Here is an 18,849-nt window from a genome sequence, read left to right on the forward strand (position 1 = left end):
AATTTCAAATTGAGCTTTATACAGAGAATTTCAAAATGACTCTTCTTTATGCGTAATTAGATGACATTCCGCAGTGTTAGGATACAAATAACACCAAGTAAACAGTGTGAGTGACTCGTTTTCGCCTTGCTTTTCTGAAGTTGCGTTATTAATCTTTCAGCTTTGTCAGGACATGTTAATATGTGTCCATCCAGTGTGTGTAATTTCCGACAAGTTCATTCTGGTGCTCCAGTGTCAGCCACCCTTTGAAGCCAGTAACTGTCCCAACAACAAATCTGAAAGGTGAGACCAAAGCATTGACCGTTTTCTTTAAAAAAGAAAAAAGAAATCACCATTTAGTTCCCACTGTAGACAAACTTTCCCGTGCCCTTAGTGTGCCGTGGTGGGAAGAACAAGGGATGGTCTGATCCTGTTGCTTCACGTAAAAGCTGGAAACAGATGGAGCGGTAGCCGCGTGGGTCACAGTCACCATTGTGAGCATCATTTAACGTGGGATCCAGGCAAACTTCTATAGGAAGGGTCTTTTGGAAGAAAATGATGTGTTAATCAAATTGCAATGTTTTCAGGATAAGCTCTTGCTGCCGAAGCCTCTGCATATTCCCGTCAGTGCGGAGCATACACACAGGCCTTGTTCGTGTAACGTCTTACTTGTTTCTCGGCTTTCTTCTGCCGTGGAGGGTATGTCATCCTTAGTAGTTTGGGGATTTCTCTGCAGAACGAATCGTATTCTTCGAAGCATGACTGTTCTGGAATTTTAGGTAAAAGAGGAGACGCTGTAAACAGCTGCAGATGCATTAATATGTAATATTCTTTTTGATTTAATAATCTTGGGAATTGTCTGCTCTCTGACATCGTCATTACTAAGAATTTTGACCAATGAATCCCTTTCAGTGTTCTCTGCCTCACTTGTCCCATATGCAATCTAATGTTGATATGTAACTGATAAGTGATTTTGCAATTTATGTGACAGATCTTGGCTTTAGCTTTTACTTGCATGACCTTGAGCTCAGAATGATGCATTTGTCACCTCGCTCATAAAATTTCAAAGATTGTGAAATTTTTCCACTTTCTGATGAAGTATAACATGGATGTGTTATGAGAAGGCTTCAGAGTGGTTTGTGTAATGCCTTTGCTTAACCTGATAATGCACACGATGAAATAAGACCTTTAGAACACAGGAAAGAGTTAGTGGGAGGCACAAATCCGGACATGGTATATTCCTCATACTGCCTGTTAGTGTGCAGCCTTTTTACTTGTCACTATTACCTGAAGGTATTCTAAATTAAAAAGGAGAAAAAAAGTTGCTCCTTTTAGTGGAAAGAGATCTGTAAAAAATTTTATTTCAATCTGCAGGAGAGTGAGCTATTGTGAAGTTAGAGACTTGATCCAAAAAACATCTAAGGTTGCCTTTTGTAAAAATGTTTAATAGACTATATTCAAAAATTTAAAAATATGTTTAGGAACTACTGAGATACAAATGCCATTTAATTGAAATTTAGGGATTTACACAAATGTAGAAATGTAGGGATTTACACAAATGTAGATGTTCATAAAATTAAAAATTAGGAAAAAAGAAACAGTTTGAAGTTATGCATGCCCTTGATCCTTTCAATCAAATTTTGCGAATTGGGGAGCAAACATTTCTTCCTCATCAAATTCCTTCAAGAGCCAGACTTTGGTTAACTAATAACAGCCATATTAGATAAATTTATAGAGAGTTGATCAAGTTCACACACAAAAAATAGTAGTGGCACTAGTAATGGTCACCAGTGCTACACTTCCCACGTTAGTAGGAAAAATCATGAAATACAAAAATAATCTAAATGCAATGAAAACTCAATATTTTACAAGTATGCTAAATAAAACTCTGGCTATCAACGAGGACAGCAGCCCCACTGACAGTGAGTGAGCTGGAGGTCAGGCAGATGCAGCTGGTGAGGGGCCCGCACTGCCTTTTCTTGGGGGGCGTGCTCTGCGCCAAGTCTGGTCCGAGTGACGACGACCTCTCCAAGAGGGTTTACGGAAGGAGCGCGTCGATAATGTTCAAATGTGACTCAGTAGTTTGACGCTTCTACAGAGTAGTTTGAGAAGGTTGATTCTGGCGCCCTGCAGCCCTGGTTGGGAAGTCGGCAAGCCTGCCAGCCAGCCCCCTGCCGTGGGACGGGGGCGTCCCTTCTGCAAGTGCCCGTGTGCCTCTGCATGTCCCCCCAGTGGGGGCTCTTGAACGCGGCCCGCTGTTGGCAGCCCTGGCTGCGAGCTGTGTCCTGTCACACAAGCCAACGTCGCGGGGGGACAAAATTCCTTTCTTAAATTGCAACTGTATTTCCAAGTGCCCGTTTATTTTATAAAATATTGGAAAATGAGGCATTTTCCCCAAGGTACCAGTGAACTCTTTGAGGGTAGGCGTATTCCTTTAGTCCCCCTGCTCGTCCCAGGACGTTGGTCTGCGGCAGGTTTACGAATATTTGTGGAATCGCGGTCCTGAGTATTTGAAGAAACCTGAAATGCTAACAGTGTTTGTAAATGAAAGTCGAGGCAGTTACGGCTCTCGTGTCCCGTGTGCGTGCGCTGGAGACCGAGGGCGGCGCAGTGATCGAGAGGCGATGCGACGGCCTTCGCTTCCACGGGGAATGACCTGCGAGTGACTTTTGTGCTTCGTACGGGTGCAGCGTCGCTTTTCCCTAAAAAGTCATGTCTGACTTATCAAACCCTACAAGATCGTACTTCAAAACTGTGCTTTTAAGATGTATATTCAGCGGCTGATTCTCGGGCCCGTTGATCACAGCGACAAACAGTGTTTTCCCCGAGGGCTGCTGACAGGCTGGGCCCCCGGAACCTCCACGGGGCGCTCCGTGGGGCACACTTCAGTCCTCCCGTGCCTCCCGGCACCCCCTGCCGCGTCCTGCCCACGGCCTCCTGCGGCCTCGCCCTTCTCGCCCCTTCCTCTGCCGGCCCAAGTCCTGCTCAGGCGGGGCGGGAGTGCCCTGGGCCCCGGAGCGGCTGCGGCCCAGGGAGCCGATCGGAAGCTGCCGCCGTCGTAAAGAGCTCGTGGGTTTAAATCCTAACCTACTGCAGGAACTTTTAACAAGGCCGCGGTTCTAGGCAAAGCAACACTCCCCCCCAAAGACCTGGTCGTGATAGAGTGCCAGGCATTTTAGTAGGCAACGGTAGGATATTTGAATGATGTTTAGGAAGAGGCGACAAATCACAGAACTGTCAGCTGAAGCCATTTGAATTGTATAAAATCTACCCAGTGTCGTTGGGTTTTGTTTTTTTTTTTAGCTACTTTGTGTAATTCCTTGCAATATACTAAATTCTATATTAAATTGTTAATGTATTTTAATTTCCACATTGAAGTCTATAATTCTGTCTTGTAGCCGAATTTCACAGTGATATCCAGGAACATTGCAAGAGTTTAAAATACTCAGGACTGCAGAGAGCTACTTCAGAAAGCATGAGAACGTGCCATTCTTTGCTACGAAGGAAATTGGGTGGTATTGTAATTTAGCAGTGTCAATAGATATTTTATAAGAGAAGTAGGTTTTGTTCATAGAATTTTTTTTTTCTGAGAAACATTAAACAGAAACTAACACCGGAATGTCTTCCAATATGGAGAAAAGAATCAGATGTGCCTTAGCAGAAAATATTTAAGTTTTCTGTTCTATATATTCACATCCTAGATTATCTTTCAGTTTTTAGCATCTTGAATCTCTTTTGAGTTATCTTAAGTTTTCTTGGACATCTGTTTTGTGAATCTAAATTTTCTCCTGTAAAAGGGAACCGATAAAAGTCCTAAACATTAACAAAGAGTAAATAAGGACTCCTTTCGTTGGCTTGGCTCTGGGTCTTTAGGTGGGCAGCAGGTGGAGGAGCGCCAGAGGCAGTCCTTAATAGACAGCGTTGGGGCCAGAATGCTAATGCTGGGGCCTGAGTCACATGGCACTTCACTGTTCACCCTTTGTTTTTATGCGTTCAGTATAGCATAGGTTTTCTCTTGAGACAGACGTATTATGAGACAACATATAGGGCATCTGGTCACCCGCGAATGGTGCTGAGCCCAACCTCTTCTCTGTCCCTGAGGTGTTTGTGGTATTCAGAAGGTTATGTCTGTGTGGCCAAAGTCTTTCCATGTTTATTTGAGCTAATTTCTTTACAATATATCTGGCACTCTGTGTTTTGTTTTTTTGACTTGTGGCTTTGGTATATGGATTCAGCCATGTTAGGGTTCTGTTATGGGAGCACTGACGTTGCTGGGCATGCTTCTGATTTCTACCACGGTATGTGTGCTCAGACTTGTGCCTCAGTGCAATAGGTGGGTGAAGCTCAGGGGTTCTGTGTTTTAATTCCCCATGCCCTGGTCATTATTTCCAATGAGAAATTTCCTTTATGTATATAAGCTTTTTTATATTCTGTGCTTTCCGAGCAGACAAGACTTCAGACTTAAGAAATTCCTATGTCTTAAAACTATGACTCACATGGACCGGAAGACAAATCTTTTTTTTTTTTTTTTGAGATTTTATTTATTCATGAGAGAACAGCTGAGCCACCCAGGGATCCCCCAGAAGACAAATCTTCTGTTTCTCATGAGTAAATATCTAAAAGCTGATCTTAGTCCTGTTTATCATGCTTCTGTTTCTCCATTTTATGTTGGTCAAAAATACAAATTGTGGAGTTGAGGGATGCCTGGGTGGCTCAGTGTTGGAGCATCTGCCTTCAGCTCAGGGCGTGATTCTGGAGTCCTGGGATCGAGTCCCACGTCGGGCTCCCTGTATGGAGCCTGCTTCTCCCTCTACCTGTGTCTCTGCCCCCCCCCCCCCCTGTCTCTCTCTGTCTCTCATGAATAAATAAATAAAATCTTTTAAAAAAATTATGGAGTTGAAGCTAAGTAGTAGAATGCTGTGTAGATAAACCTAAATTCACTGCTGCCTCTCTGCATTTGGTTTAGTTGGGTGGATGTCGTAACTCATGGACACCGATCCTGCAACCCTGTAACCTAGCTGCATACCAAACCCTCTGGAATTTAATTGAATAGCCTTCCAGGTCACTGTATTCAGAACTCTGAAAATGGCAGGTCTTCAGTATCTGCGTTTCTGGAAAAGGTCTCAAAGACCGTCATGAGCCAGGCTTGAGAAACTCACTGGTTTTTCGTTCTTTTGAAAGCGATCACACTTGCCTCTTACTGGTATCTCGTCTATTTGTCCAGTTCTCGTCTTGCACAGCCTACTGAGTTGTGTTGTGAAAATTTCCTCTTGAGCTTCCTTTTCCGAGAACACTAAAAAGATAAAGGAGTTGGAGGTGACTGTCGCTGTGACACATCGTCAGGCCCTAAGAGGTAGAGAATCACAAGGCAACGTGGAGAGCAGAGGGAAGACGTTATCAAAGCCTAAGTGAGTCAGAGGTAGAACAGGAATGCAAAGGGAGGATCCCAGTTACATTGGGGTTTTAGGTAAACACTAGGGAATATTCAGCGTAAGTGTAACCCAAGTATTTCATGGGACGTCCTTGTCCTAAACACTACCCCAGATACGCACTTAGCACACGTACGCATCATTATCCATGGCTTGTCTGAAACCCAGATGCACTGGGGGAAGCCTGCCCTGGAAGCCCCCGGCGGGAAAGGAGGCCGTGGGGTACCGCTTGGACGCAGCCGTGTGGCAAAAAGTGGGCTTCCAGAAGTTGCCTCTAGAAGCAGGCTGTATTTCAAAATACCTTATGTTGTCATTTTCAGTTACTTGAAAGCTAGCCTTGTCGTTGACAGAATAAACTCGTGTTTGCTTTTCCTGAGCAGGGAAATGCGCGTGTAGTCTCTCTTGACCTCCCTTGTGCGCAGCTGTCCCACGCGCTGGCCTTCACGCACCGGCAGCATGCTGTACGCGAACTGAGAGTCGCCGCTCGAATCTAAAAATCTAAAGCAAATACTTACGCCATCCTAGTCTAGGTACTCACTTCTTTTCATGTGAATCTCGAAGGAGGATTTTTATCCATTTAATCTACACAAATCCAGGAATTTGCTGATACAAGTGTTGCGCCATCACGTCGTGGCGTAGCGTTTTTTGCTGGCTAAAAATTTTGTTAGGTTAAAGAAGGAAATAAACAATTCTCTGTAAAGGGGTAAAGTGATCTCTGCAGTAGTCAACCTGAGTCTCCCCGTTTTAGGTGCAGACAAGAATTGTCTTTGTTAGGGAAATACTGTTAGGCCTTAGGAGACGTCAGTCTGTCTTCTTTCTCGATGCCGTTTCCTCGTTCCAGCCTTCTTCCTGGAAATGTCAGGACTGGATGGCCGTGCTGCTCTGCCTACGTGATAGCCCTTCCCTAGTTACAGTCCTTCCTTAACCAGACCTTTGAATTTGTTCAGATATCAGACCACCATCGTGCAGGAGTGGCTGGATTCCTCTTCAATCCCCAGGATGACTTTTTTTTTTTTAGATTTTATTAATGTATTTGAGAGAAAGAATATGAGTGGGGAGGGAGACTCCCTGCTGAGCCAGCTGCAGGTGTAGGGCTCAGTCCCAGGATCCAGAGGTCACGACCTGTGCCAAAGGCCCAGGTGCTCTTCCAGGGGGGCTCTTGATTGGTCAGTCAAGACATTCTTTTCTTTATTTTAAGGATTTCTTTAGGAAGGGGCCCAGGAATCCCTTCTGGATGCTAATGTGCAGGGAGAGATCCTACAGGAGGGGTGTGCTGATTCTGGGAACGTTTTCTCACTCTGTGCCCTTCAGAGTAAACCCGCTTTATTCAATCTTCGGTTTTTGTGATGAGAGAACTTCAATAGAGTTAGTATGGATTTCTTTGGAGGCAGGGAAACTGAGGACAGACCAGCACATGGAAGGATATATCTGTATAGTTGGAAAAGGCCTGGATCCTTGAAGACTTCATTGAGCTACTGCATTAACAGATCAGGAGCCCTCTTTTCTTGAGATACGTCCTAATAAACCCCTTTATCGTTTACTAGGCCCTTTTGAGTTGGAGCTTCATAACTTTCAACCCAGTGGACTCTAACCAGATTAAAGGAGTAAGGTAGATGGGCTCTCACTAGAATCTGCCACTCTCTGTGTCACGGGCATAGGTCCACAAAGATGGTAAGCTGAAATTTCCTTTCCTTCCGCCTCGTACACTTCGCCATTTCTCATGCATCCTTAGGAGGAAGCAAGACCTTTAGACATTCCTGGGGAAAGCAGATGCAGATCATAGTTGCTCGCAAAAGCAGCTATCCCAGAGCACCTGGTAGCTACTGGAAAAGGCCACTGTGTGACTTGGAGCTGGTCAGCATGTTTAAGGTTTCAGACAAGTACACAGTTGTCTGCTGCTAAGTCTGTCCAAATTCTTTGTGACGAATATAAAATCACTGTTTCTTCAGCATACGGAACTTTGCCATGAAATACCAGATGGTACCAAGGCACAAAGTTCTTCCTGCCTGAGAACAATATCATCTGCAAAACAGAACTACTCACACTCCGGCTCAGCAAAGAAATCCTTTGCTGGTCCTTAGGCCTCACGGAGGGTGGCCATGAACTTACTCAACAGCACGTGATCTGTGTTGGAATCCTAGGACTGTTCCCGACTCCTCACTCAGGTATGTCACCGCTAGTGTCTTTCGTCAGTGGTTAGGACGGGATGCCCAGAAAAGCGGTCGTGTGCGGTGATAGGCTCTGCCACTCTAGATTCTCTTTTACTGTAGATGAACTCATATCAGCAAATATTCTACTGAGTGGGAGTGCGGATATTTGGATGACTGGCGTTTCTGAGCAAAGAGCATGTGCTTTGCTAAGGAGAAAGTCCTATTTTGCAAATGGTAGGGTACATGGGAGGTGCACAAGTGAGAGAGGATGTGATGACTCCATTGGGGGAGGAGGAAGGAGATTTTTGGAGGTTTCATTTGGGTTACTTAGGAAGAAAGGAACCGTAGGCAGAGGGAACTGGCATGTTGAACAAGCACGATGGGGTAATGATCGCAGGGGAAGAGCTTTGACCCAGTAGTCAGGCCAGTTGGATCATGTAACAGCTTTGCTGTGTGCTGAGGGGCCTGTGTCTTGAGCTGGGTCTAGAGCATGACATGCCCAAGAAGAAACCCCGAGGTACCAGTGGTCACGAGCGTGCTAGTCAGATGTACCTGGGTCTGCCTCCGAATGACATGAACTGGACCCCTTTCTTCTCCGGGTCTTAGCTTCGTGTTTCACACAAGGAACCCACCTCATGGGGGCTTCAGAGGATCCTGGTAAAGAGGTTAGAGATGTGCTTACTACGTGGCAAGTGGTCCATTAGTATTAGCTGTCACTGCGTGTGATGTTTATTAAGGGTGGTCAAGGGGAAGCCCTGCTGTCTCAAAAGGGCGATGATCTTACCTCCCTTGACGCGGGCTACCAGATTGTAGGAAGATGGGACTAGAACCTTTGTCTTATGACAGATGCTGCATCTGACTTCGCGAGGTGGCAGGACATGTGCGGACTGCTTCCTGTTGCCTTTTTGACATAGATCATCTCCCATGTGACTTTCTTGGGAAGCCTTACTGATGTTTCTCAGATCTTAATGGAGGAGAGGGTGAATTTTGGTTGCAGTAAAACCATCTCAGAATGTCTCAAGATTTGTACGGCCATGGTCATCTCTGACCTGATTGCTTGCTGCAGACCTCTAAGGTGGTTATTTATGATAATTGTTGTATTTGTCAGGATTCTCTAGAGAAATAGAACCCATAGGATATAGATACAGAGCCGTGATATTTATTCCAATAATTGGCTCACATATTTATAGAAACTGAGACGTCCCACCATCTTCCCTCTGCAAGTTGGAGAACTGGAAAGCTGGTATAGTTCAGTCTGAGTCCAAAGGCCCAAGAACCAGGAGCTCTGATGTCCAAGGGCAAGAAAAGGTGAATGTCATAGCTCAAGAAGGAGAATTAAACTTTTATCAGATTTTTTTCTGTTTGGACTGTCAATGACTTGGATGATGCCTGCCCCTAATGGTGAGGGTGGATCTCTTTATTCAGTCTACTAAATCCAGTGCTAATCTCTTCCAGAAACACTTCCGCGGATTTACTGAGAAACAATGTTTTACCAGCTATATGGGATTTCTTAGTTCAATCCAGTGGACAGATAAAAAAAATTATTACAATTGGTTTGCTTTTGATGAGCTTATTATTTGGGACCATTAAAGGCGTTCGTAGGCCCATCCCATCCTGAGTAGTGAGCGAAACCGATGCTGGAATGAATAAGAAGGGCTTAATGCAGATTGTTGGAGGACAATGACAAGATTTGCCAGTTTGCTCTCACCCTGTGTTCATGCTCAGAAACACGAAGCAATCCTATTGATTAGGACTTCCTCCGCCCTTGACTTGCTAGTCTTCATTCAGTTTAATATCGGACAATCAAATAAGAACATGCAAGTGGGACAAGCAGCATGTAGCGGCAGGGTGGAAACCGTGGCCGTGGATTCAGGATGCCCAAGTTGGGGTCTTGGTCCTGTGACGTAACTGGTTTGGTACCTTGACCTCTAAGCCTGTTTCCTCACCCATCACATGGGACTAATAATACCTACTTCATTCTCTGGCAGTGAAAAACAGTAGGCAAAGACTTAAGTATTGCCTTTGGGTTCTGGTTCAGCTTCTCCTCAGTCATTCATACCACAGAACTTTGCTACGAGCTGTAGGCTGGGGTCCTGTCGTGAGTGAAGCCACACGTGTTTGGCGGGACATAGCCTGGCCCTGTCCGTCTGCCTTCAGTGGACATTGGACCATCACACACACATTTCTCAATCCCACTGCTGTCCAACTGAAATAAACTGTGAGTCATGTAAGTAATTGAAAACTTTCTAGTGGCTCTTGAAAAATAGATGAAAGTCATCTTAAACATTTACCCTATAAATGCAAAATGTTTGCAACGTATAACCAGCATCTAAGTATTACATACTGTCAGTATGTGAGTATGCTTTTTTTTTTTTTTTTTTTTAATTTATTGTGCTGCGTATCTGAAATCTGGCGTGTTAGACTTGGAGCATGTGTCAACTTGGACGAGCCACATTTCTAGTGCTTGGTGGCCGGGCATGGTCACGTACGAGACAGCATACGAGTCTATTGTTAATTATCCATCTGCATCCTTCTTCAGATTGGTTTTTGTCTCTGGCTTCTACAATTGCAGAAATAGAGCCAACACGTATATCTTTTGTTTCATCGTGTATTTCTAAAACAATAGCAGTCATAACGCATTTACTGTGTGTTAAGCAGCTTTCTTCCTGTTTTACTGACAACAGCCTTATTATGTATTACTACTGTCCTTATTGTTCAGATAAGGAATAGAGATCACAAGGTTATGTTGACCGGAAGACCCTATAAATTGTGGGGGATCCTGGAAAGTGACAACGGTGGTCTGACCCCGGAGCCTGTGCTCCTCATCACTGCTCCATTCGTTACCTATAACCTTCTCCGGGAAACAGGTGAACCTATTTTCGGATCCGTTGTGGTCGATTGAGGTCATCTTGAGGTCTTATAATCGCATGCTAGACCAGCTTTTTTGCATAGGGGCAGGTGATCATGAGAGTGGAAGATGTGGCTACACTCGTAAGGAATAGTTTCATAGCAACTGGTGTTCGTTTTTTCCTTCACTTAAAAAAAAATCGAGCCCTTTCTATGAGCTAAAAATCATGTTCTTATCCAGGTACAGATTTTATTCTAGTGGGGGGACTTAAGTAAAACACACACACCATGTGTGACATGTCAGATGGTGATAAACACCTGTTACTGAGGTGGGGCGGGGGGAGGAGTGACATGGGGAAACAGTGGTGTGGTGATTAGAAAGAGCATAGGCTTCAGATCCGGATACTGGTTTAGATGGGTCACCTGACGCCCAGCAGGTGGGAGGTCGGGCAAGGTGCTTAACTTCTTTGAGCTTCATTTCGTCAATTATAAAGTGGGGGTCACACTGATCTCTAGCAGACTAAGGAAAGAGTCGGCGGACGTGTATGGAAGGTGCTAAGGATGGGGCCGCGAGGAAATGGCTAGAATGGGAGGACTGAGCATTCCTGGTTCGGGGGTTCTGCAGCAGGTGCGCCCCCGCCCCTCCCATAAGGCAGGTCATTCTGCTGCGGCCGGAACGTGAGTGGGAGGCCGTGGGGCGGACACGAGTGGTGGCTCAGTGGCCGAGGGGGCCTCGCCTGGCGCCCCATGTGGGGCGGGACCGTGCCCCCCGGGCCTCAGCGGCATGCGTGGACTGCAGAAGGGCCTCGTCGTAGGAGTCACGTCCGAGCGTTGGCCTTCAGCCACAGGGTGACCTGGCAGGGGGTGGGCGTAGCGCGGGCGCCGAGTCTCGGGGATTTGGATCTGATAGGATGTGGTTTGGTCCCAGACACTAACGAGCTCCCTTACGATGATCTCTCCACACAGGCTTATTTCTGTTTTCAGGTGAAGGAAGTTGAGGGGTGGGCGCTCCAGGGTTGGAGGGGCTGCTCCGCCTTGAAAAGCGCATCAGGCTCCGTCTTCACCCGTCGTCGCGGGCCCACCTGCCAGGTGTGGCCAACCCTCAAATTCCAGCTGCTAGAAGAGGGAGGAGGTCAGTCGGGGCAGGCAGCTGCCTTGCAGGGTCTCCCGCCAGTCACGGACCCTGTTGCTCACAAGCCCTAGGCCTTCCCTTGGAAGTGCCACGTCGCTGTCGCCCGTGGTCGTACACATTCATGCGTGGGTGGCAGCTGCCGATGGCAGCGCTCGGGGGGTTCCCACGAGTGCGACCTGGTCACGGCCCCGTTGTTAGGCCCTGGTGGGCAACCCGGAGGGTCTGTTCGCACAGAGACCTGGAAGGCGCCGGGTAATCTGCTCCGGTGGTTGCGGGGGGACCTTTCCAGTGGCGCCCAGGAGGGAACATGGAAGGAGCACCTGTCCTTCGCCTTTCCTTAGGAGTGTCTCTCCCTGCGTGTCGTTAACACGCACAAGAGCCGTGCCCGTGCACGTTGGAGGCCACCTGTGCCTTCTGCTCCCTGGAAAGACGTTTGTGAGAATCGCTTTGAGGTCCAGGCCGTCATCCACCCCATCCTGGGGGGCCTGAACCTGCCGGCCCCTCTGCGTAGGGCACGTCACGCAGCGCCTGCCCGAGGGCTGGGACTCTGGATGCAGGGCACAGCCGTGCTCGCCGGCTCCCGGGCTCCCGACTGTCCTCGGGCTGGTCTCCTGCTGTAGTCGAGGTACGGCTGGGAGTCTTCAGTTGGTCATGGCTTAGAAGAAAAAGGCTAGACTCTAATTTGAACATGGGAGAAAAAAAAAAACACCTAAGAAACATAAAACATCCCTGGACTTGGGGAATTGTCTTTCCTGCGGCAGTTATCACGGATAAATCACCGCTGGCAGCCAGGATTCATAGGCCCGAGCTTTCACTGTTGGTGTTGGAGCTGTGGTGTTTATGAGGCTGATCACTTGGCTGTATTTAGATATTTGCAAAGATATTTATGTTCTAGTTTCTGCAATTTAGTTTCATATAAAAAGCTCTCTAAAAATTCCCATTGGGTAATTTTCGCATTAGAATTTTCTCTGTATTAGAGAAATGGTGTGCATTCACCCATAAACACGCTAGCGCGGAGGCGACGTGTGGGCGAAGCTGGGACAGGGGATGAATCTTAACAAAGCTGCCCCAGAGAGCGTTGAGTGGTAAACCGTGTCACACTGGACGGATCTGTCGCCACAGCTCCCGTTTCTCTTCTTCATCCTGAACTGAGGGCTTCCTGTAATGGCCCAGGTGAAGACCGCGGGCACCTCGCGATGGCAGCACATGAAGCTAGGAGAGTTCCTTGGCCGTTGGGTGAAGGGACCAGTGTCCTAAAACATACTGAGCAACTGGAACAGTCGGCCAAGTGTAGCAGGATGGAATGTGGCTTCATGGGACACGTGCGGGGGTATTTTGGAAATTTCTGTTGAGCACGATGGGAGTCCATTGACGCGACTGCCAAGAAGAGTCGATTTGTCTCTGGTTGGGGTCAGTAGTGCCTGGGACGTGGGACGTGGCCCACCGTTGGGAGAATCGGGACCCGTCCACACAGCACGCTTGCCGGAGGGACGCCACTGTCAGGCCATCGTGACCTACGACGTCCACACGGTGTGAGCTCAGCTGTCAGCGCGCGTCTGTGTACTTACGCGGAGCTGAGTCTTACCAACGATGGAGTGTTTGGTCCACGAACATGGGAGCGTGTGCCCCTGGGGTTGTCGGGGGACTGCGGCTCGCGGTGGGAGGGAGACGGCTCGCGGCCAGGCCTGCGCCTGCCCTCCGGCTCCTGGAAGTAAGCGTCCGTGTGTTCTGTCTTAGCGGTAGGACCAGGACGGTGCGAAAGTCGCAGGGGAGACGCGTTTCCATTCTGGACGATGAGGACAGGCTTCGCGGCGAGGTGATGGAGGCGTGTGCGGGCCTGAGAGATGCCCTCCCTGGGATTTCGTGAAGATTTTTATTTTTTTTAAAGATTTTATTTATTTATTCATGAGAGACACAGAGAGAGAGAGGCAGAGACACAGGCAGAGGGAGAAGCAGGCTCCATGCAGGGAGCCCGACGTGGGACTCAATCCCGGGTCTCCAGGATGACGCCCCGGGCTGCAGGCGGCGCTAAACCACTGAGCCACCCGGGCTGCCCGGGATTTCGTGAAGATTAATGCCTTGATCAGAAAATCGAACGCGATCACTACTCTGGTTCTGTTCTGTTGTCGAAGTTTTTCTGAATCTCTCAACAATGAAATGTCAGAAAACAAAACAAAACAAAAAAAAACAAACACAGTGGAGGACGGTCACGATCAGATCCTCCACATGGAAGAGGGATGGAAAGGCCCGTTGGTCTGTTCGGTCTCCCGGCAGGATGATCGGATCTGAGGTCTGTGCAACGGATCATGACCGTTCCGAGTCAAACATGTGCAACGTCGCCACCATGACTTAGATCTAAATTAGAATTTTGGTGAAGAGTCCTGGGATTTGAGATCTCAGATGAATATAGCAGGATACGGTGAAAAATCTCTTCCACTTATTTTCCATCTGCCCATTGCCCGCAGCCATCCTCCCCCCAGTCTCCATCTGCGTAGGGAAGCAGATTCACATCCATGTTCTAATTTTGCCCTTTTTCAACGGGAGTGGTGGCTTATTTTTACATACTGTTCTACAACTAGCTTCCTTCCCCCCAGAGATCTTAAAGATCTTTTCACATCGTACCTAAGAGAACGTCTCCGTTCTCTTTATGGAGCTAATAGTGCTGCCGCTGTGTGGGCGTGGTCCTCGTTGGCCCCTATTTACGGAAACCGAGGCTGTTGGCTTCTCTTTTTCCTCTTTGCCCCCTGCCCTCGGCCGAGGCGTGGGGGACGACTAGCTGCCCCTGGAGCGGCGCCGAGATCGGCCAGGATGGACTGCGGTGTAGACTCCAGCCTTGCCCTGTGACTTGCAAGCCGTCCGGAGACTCCAGAATTCCCCGGCTGCCGGTGCGGGCGTCGGGGCGGGACGGGACCCCTGGTGCCTCCTGCTGCACCGTCCTCCCGGCACCCTTGCTCCGTCACGTGGCCTCGGTCTGCATTTTGCTTATTATGAACGAAGTCAGGCTGCTCGCCCCGCGGAAGGCTCCTTCTCTGCGTCTGAGCTGTGCCTTCGCCCACGGACTTCCTCTCTGGTTCTTACCCGCGTCTGGGGGCCGTGTGCGTGCCCGGGCTCTTTCCCGCGGGAGTCACGCGCGTGCTTCTTCCTCGCTAGTCTTTGTCTGATGGTCTTGCATGTGCGGTTTCTGCTGCGCGGAATTTAATGTTTGAATCTATGAGCTGAGGCTTGGGGTTCATGGTTCCAAGGGTCTCTGACGTGCCCACGTCTAGAGGAATTGAGGCTTCGTGCACCTGGACGGCTTCATCGTCTTACAGTCGACGTGACTTAGACCCTCTCCTATGACAGCCTATGTGATGCTGCAGGTTGTTTTCCGCTTGGCGACCCGGTGGCTTCAGCACCATTGACGAGACCTCCTTTCCCAGCGGCGTGAGGTGCTGTGAAGGTCTTTCCTGGTGCGTCTCTGAGCACATCTGGATCTGGTTCTAGCCTCTCTGCCGGTGGACGATGTGGTTTATTTTGATGATGCAAATAGACTCTAGGGAGCTCTGGGTTCTAACAGCTCTCCCCACTGCTGGGTGTTAGATCTTGTTTTTTCTCTCTCTGTTTTGTGGACACGTGACCTCTCTGTACTTATAAAACAAAGTTGACTTTGACGTATCACTGTGGTGTTGGCCGTCGTTTTAGATTGCGGAGGTAACCACCGTCACCGTCGCTCGCAGGAGCGTTGAAGCCTGGTACTCAGCCGGGCGCCTCTGGCACCGTCGTGAACTGTTCTGACGTTGTTGGGGCTTCCGAGAAAACCGCTCAGCTCTCCTTTCCTGGGTTTGGTATCCGTGAAATTTCCAGGCCAGAACCCCCAGAAAGTCACTCCTTGGCACACTGTAAAGGATAAGATGCATCTGGTAAGGGAAGATGGAAGTTTCTAGTTTTTGAGGCTTATTTCCTCTTTCTTAAATCCAAAGAGGGAGCTGGGGCCAAAGCTCGTGAGGGCTTGGGCAGTCGGGCGAGGCCTTGCTGCAGCCCCTGCAGCTCGGGGCCCGGCGGCCGGCGTGTCCCCCGCGAGGGCTGCCCGGTGCCAGCTGGGCCTGGAGCCGTGCGGCCCGAGGTCGCCCTCCAAGGCGGGGGAAGGAGCCGGCTGGTGCTCGGGCAGGGGCCCTGCGTCCCGGGTGGGCCTGCCCCCGCGGACGGCCTGCCGCTGCGCCCTGCACCAGCTACCCCTCCTCTGTTGGACGCGCTGGTCTCTCCTGCTGGAGGGACGCTGCGACAAGCCTGTCCCACCGACAAACCCGGGGGCCCGAGCTGGCCGTGGCCCACCTGCCAGCACGGAAAGCACGCCTGGGCCGCGTTGTCCCCTGGCCGGGGAGGTCCCGGCTGCTGTGCCCGCCGCGGTGGGCCCGGGCCCGCGCTGGCCTCCGCCTCCACCGTCCTGAGCTCCCCGATCTCCCTCAGGGCTCTCGTGGCCCCGGCCCGAGGCGGCCGCCAGCGAGCGGGTGGTTCTGGGTGGCCGGCGCCCCAGGAGTCGGGGGTGGTGGCCCGGCCGCTGCCTTGGCTCTGGGCTCCCCGACCGTCGTCCCCCGCAAGCACGGAGGAGGGTGCCGGGGAGCAGGACGCCCGTGTCTCCCGGCTGCTCCGTCCTGGCGCCCTGCCTCCTGCGCCCCCTCGGCTGTGGCAGCCGTGGATCACCCACCAGCACACCCGCCCCTGCTCTCTCGGGGACGGCGGGCTGTGTCCACAACGGTCCGCTTCTCACCGCAGTTCTGGGCTTGACCCGTTTCTGCGGAGACCAGGCCGTGAAGTGTGTGTTGCGTCGTGACATCGGGATCCCAGAGTGTCAGGGAGAGCCGGAGACACTTGGGCGTTGAGCCGCAGCATGAGTAGTGGGGCTTTCAGCTCTTTTTTTTTTCTCTACCATAAAGCTAACTGTAGGTGTGAAATGGACTTGGGGCCATCAGGATGCTTTAGAACCGATGCTTTTCTCTGCGCGCAGTGTTGCAGCTCACGCCCTCTCTGTCTTACAGCTCAACAAGCAACAGCTGCAGCTGCTGAAAGACCGCTTCCAGGCCTTCCTCCACGGAGAGACCCAGATTGTGGCCGACGAGGCATTCTGCAACGCCGTGCGCAGTTACTACGAGGTAGGGCCGAGGAGCTCCGGTGCCCAGGGCTCCATCCTCCCCTAACAAGTCCCTGACCCTTCCCGTCCCCGGGAACTCCCCGGGAAGGCCGCGCGTTCGCAGCCTTTGCAGTCTGAAACTCTAATTCCACAGCCCGGTTTCCAGAGATAAACAGAACTGGAGATCAGTCACTTTTGAGGAGAAGCAAAATGTCGGGGAGACTCTCCTGGGGGTGGCTGGTTGAGCTGAGAGGCGCCGGCTTTGGGTCCGCGCGTCTACGTGACCGTTTTTAACCAGGACGTCAGCAGTTGTGCCCTCGGGTTCCCCACGCTCTGTCCCGAGGGCTGGTCCCGGCTCCTCGCGGGATGAGTTGAATTCTGTTTCCGTCCTGGAGGAAGCATCCTGCCAGCTCCTTGCTGTGTTCTGGTTTCCTGGTGGTTCGTCAGGAGTTCGGATCACCCCGAGCCCCGCGTCCCACACTTGGTCGTTCACGGCCTCGGCGAGTTGCCCAGACTTCCCTTTACATTCTGGGCGTTTCAGAGGCGCTGGGGCAACGCATTCCTTTGTGTCGGGCCGGCGGTCGAGGTCTTTACCCGCAGGAGCGGGACGTGCCAACTCGTTAGACACGTAGAAGGGCGATGTGGATGCAGAAGGTCAGAACCTGCCGACACGGGGGATCTCTTTGCGTGAATTACCAATTACGTGATTGACGTGAGTCTCATGACAACAGGGACCTTGTCGGCCTGGATCTTGACTCAAAGTACCTTCGGCAGGAGACCTCACCAGGCTTGAGGATAGTATTTTTAGTATTTTATTGCCCCTAAAGTCAGTCTTGCAAGGTGAATTCTTGCCCTGGATTTTACCAGATGAAATACAAGGGCCTGTGCTAGTGTCACATAATGTAAGAGGGGCCAGAAACCTGTGTTCAGGGTGAAGGAAATGTGGTTCAGGAAAGTAATTTGTGTAAAAAGATGTCATTTTATTTATTTTATTTTTTTAAAGATTTTATTTATTTATTCATAGAGAGAGAGAGAGAGAGGCAAAGGGAGAAGCAGGCTCCATGCAGGGAGCCCGAAGCGGGACTCGATCTCAGGTCTCCAAGATCACACCCCAGGCTGCAGGTGATGCCAAACCGCTGTGCCACCAGGGCTGCCCGAAAGATGTCATTTTAAAAATAGCCCATTTTTGGTTCGGGTGGATGTACCGCGGCCCCTGGGCACGCTCACATCAGGGAATTGAAACCGCATAAGGGGAATGTGTGGGGGCAGTACTCTGTCTTCCATTTGTGTGTGAGCCTAAAATTATCCAAAATAAGTATATTCTAAAATAATAAGCATATTAAAACCCACAACGTGGGGCGACTCAGTCCGTTAAACGTTGGACTCTGGATGTTTGGCTCAGCTCGTGATCTCCAGGTCCTGAGATCAAGCTCCGCGCTGGGCATGGAGCCTGCTTTAAGACTCTCTCCCTCTCCCCATCCTCCCCGTCCGCGTGTGCTCGTGCTTCCTCTAAAACCACACGTAAAACGTAAAACCCAACGTGACACGGCCACGCTTTCACAGAAGGCACACGTAAGCCGTGCCGGGGTGAAAACGCTGTGACCGTAACGAGCGTCCCCTTGGCATCGCACGTGGGGATCGCGTCCTCCTCTGCGTGCCGGACGGGGAAAGGTGGATAAACTGAGGCTCTCTGGTCTGGAACATAACGCGTGTAGGTCATTAGAAGGAGCAGGGGAGGCCGAACCTGGAGACGGGTTGGGTGGTGTTGCGTCCGGGAGGTGATCGCGGTGCAGCGGCAGGGCAGGGCGGGCTGGCGAGGACAGGTCCTGGAGCTCTGCCCTGGACGGTGACTGAGCATTTCAGGATCTGCGTCACCAGGACTCAGACTGTGTCCGCCCCATAGGTGGCCAAGCGATGAGATGATGGTTTGCTGGGAGGACTAGGGAGAGTGGTGAGAAGTGGAGCGGCGGGCGGGCTGCCGGCCGAGGGTTTTCCAGTCTTCCCAGCGAGCCTGGTGCTATGTATTTGGTAAGCGTCTGAATTAAATTTGAATCTAGATTTTTTCAGACTCATCCTGATAAAGTGGTTTCACGGCTGCCTTCTTGAACGCACCAGTGTCAGGTGGTGTGCCCGGAGCACGCCGAAAAATATTTTCATTCCGTAGAATCAGCCTTTTAAGCAGACTCCTCAATTTCATTCCTAAAA

The 18,849-nt window shown here is 50.2% G+C and overlaps 1 protein-coding gene across 22 annotated transcripts in view; it reads left to right on the forward strand.

The window, feature by feature from the left end:
• The window catches only part of CADPS2 (calcium dependent secretion activator 2), a 452,677-nt gene that overhangs the window by 79,455 nt on the left and 354,373 nt on the right, over nt 1-18,849 (forward strand). For all 22 annotated transcript variants that reach the window (XM_077855972.1, XM_077855984.1, XM_077855983.1 and 19 more), the window contains one exon: nt 16,553-16,666. In XM_077855972.1, coding sequence (XP_077712098.1) covers nt 16,553-16,666 — 114 coding nt within the window. Of the gene's footprint in view, nt 1-16,552; nt 16,667-18,849 lie in introns of those variants that run through there.

This window comes from Canis aureus, chromosome 18 (assembly GCF_053574225.1).
Source record: "Canis aureus isolate CA01 chromosome 18, VMU_Caureus_v.1.0, whole genome shotgun sequence".
NCBI lineage: Eukaryota > Metazoa > Chordata > Mammalia > Carnivora > Canidae > Canis > Canis aureus.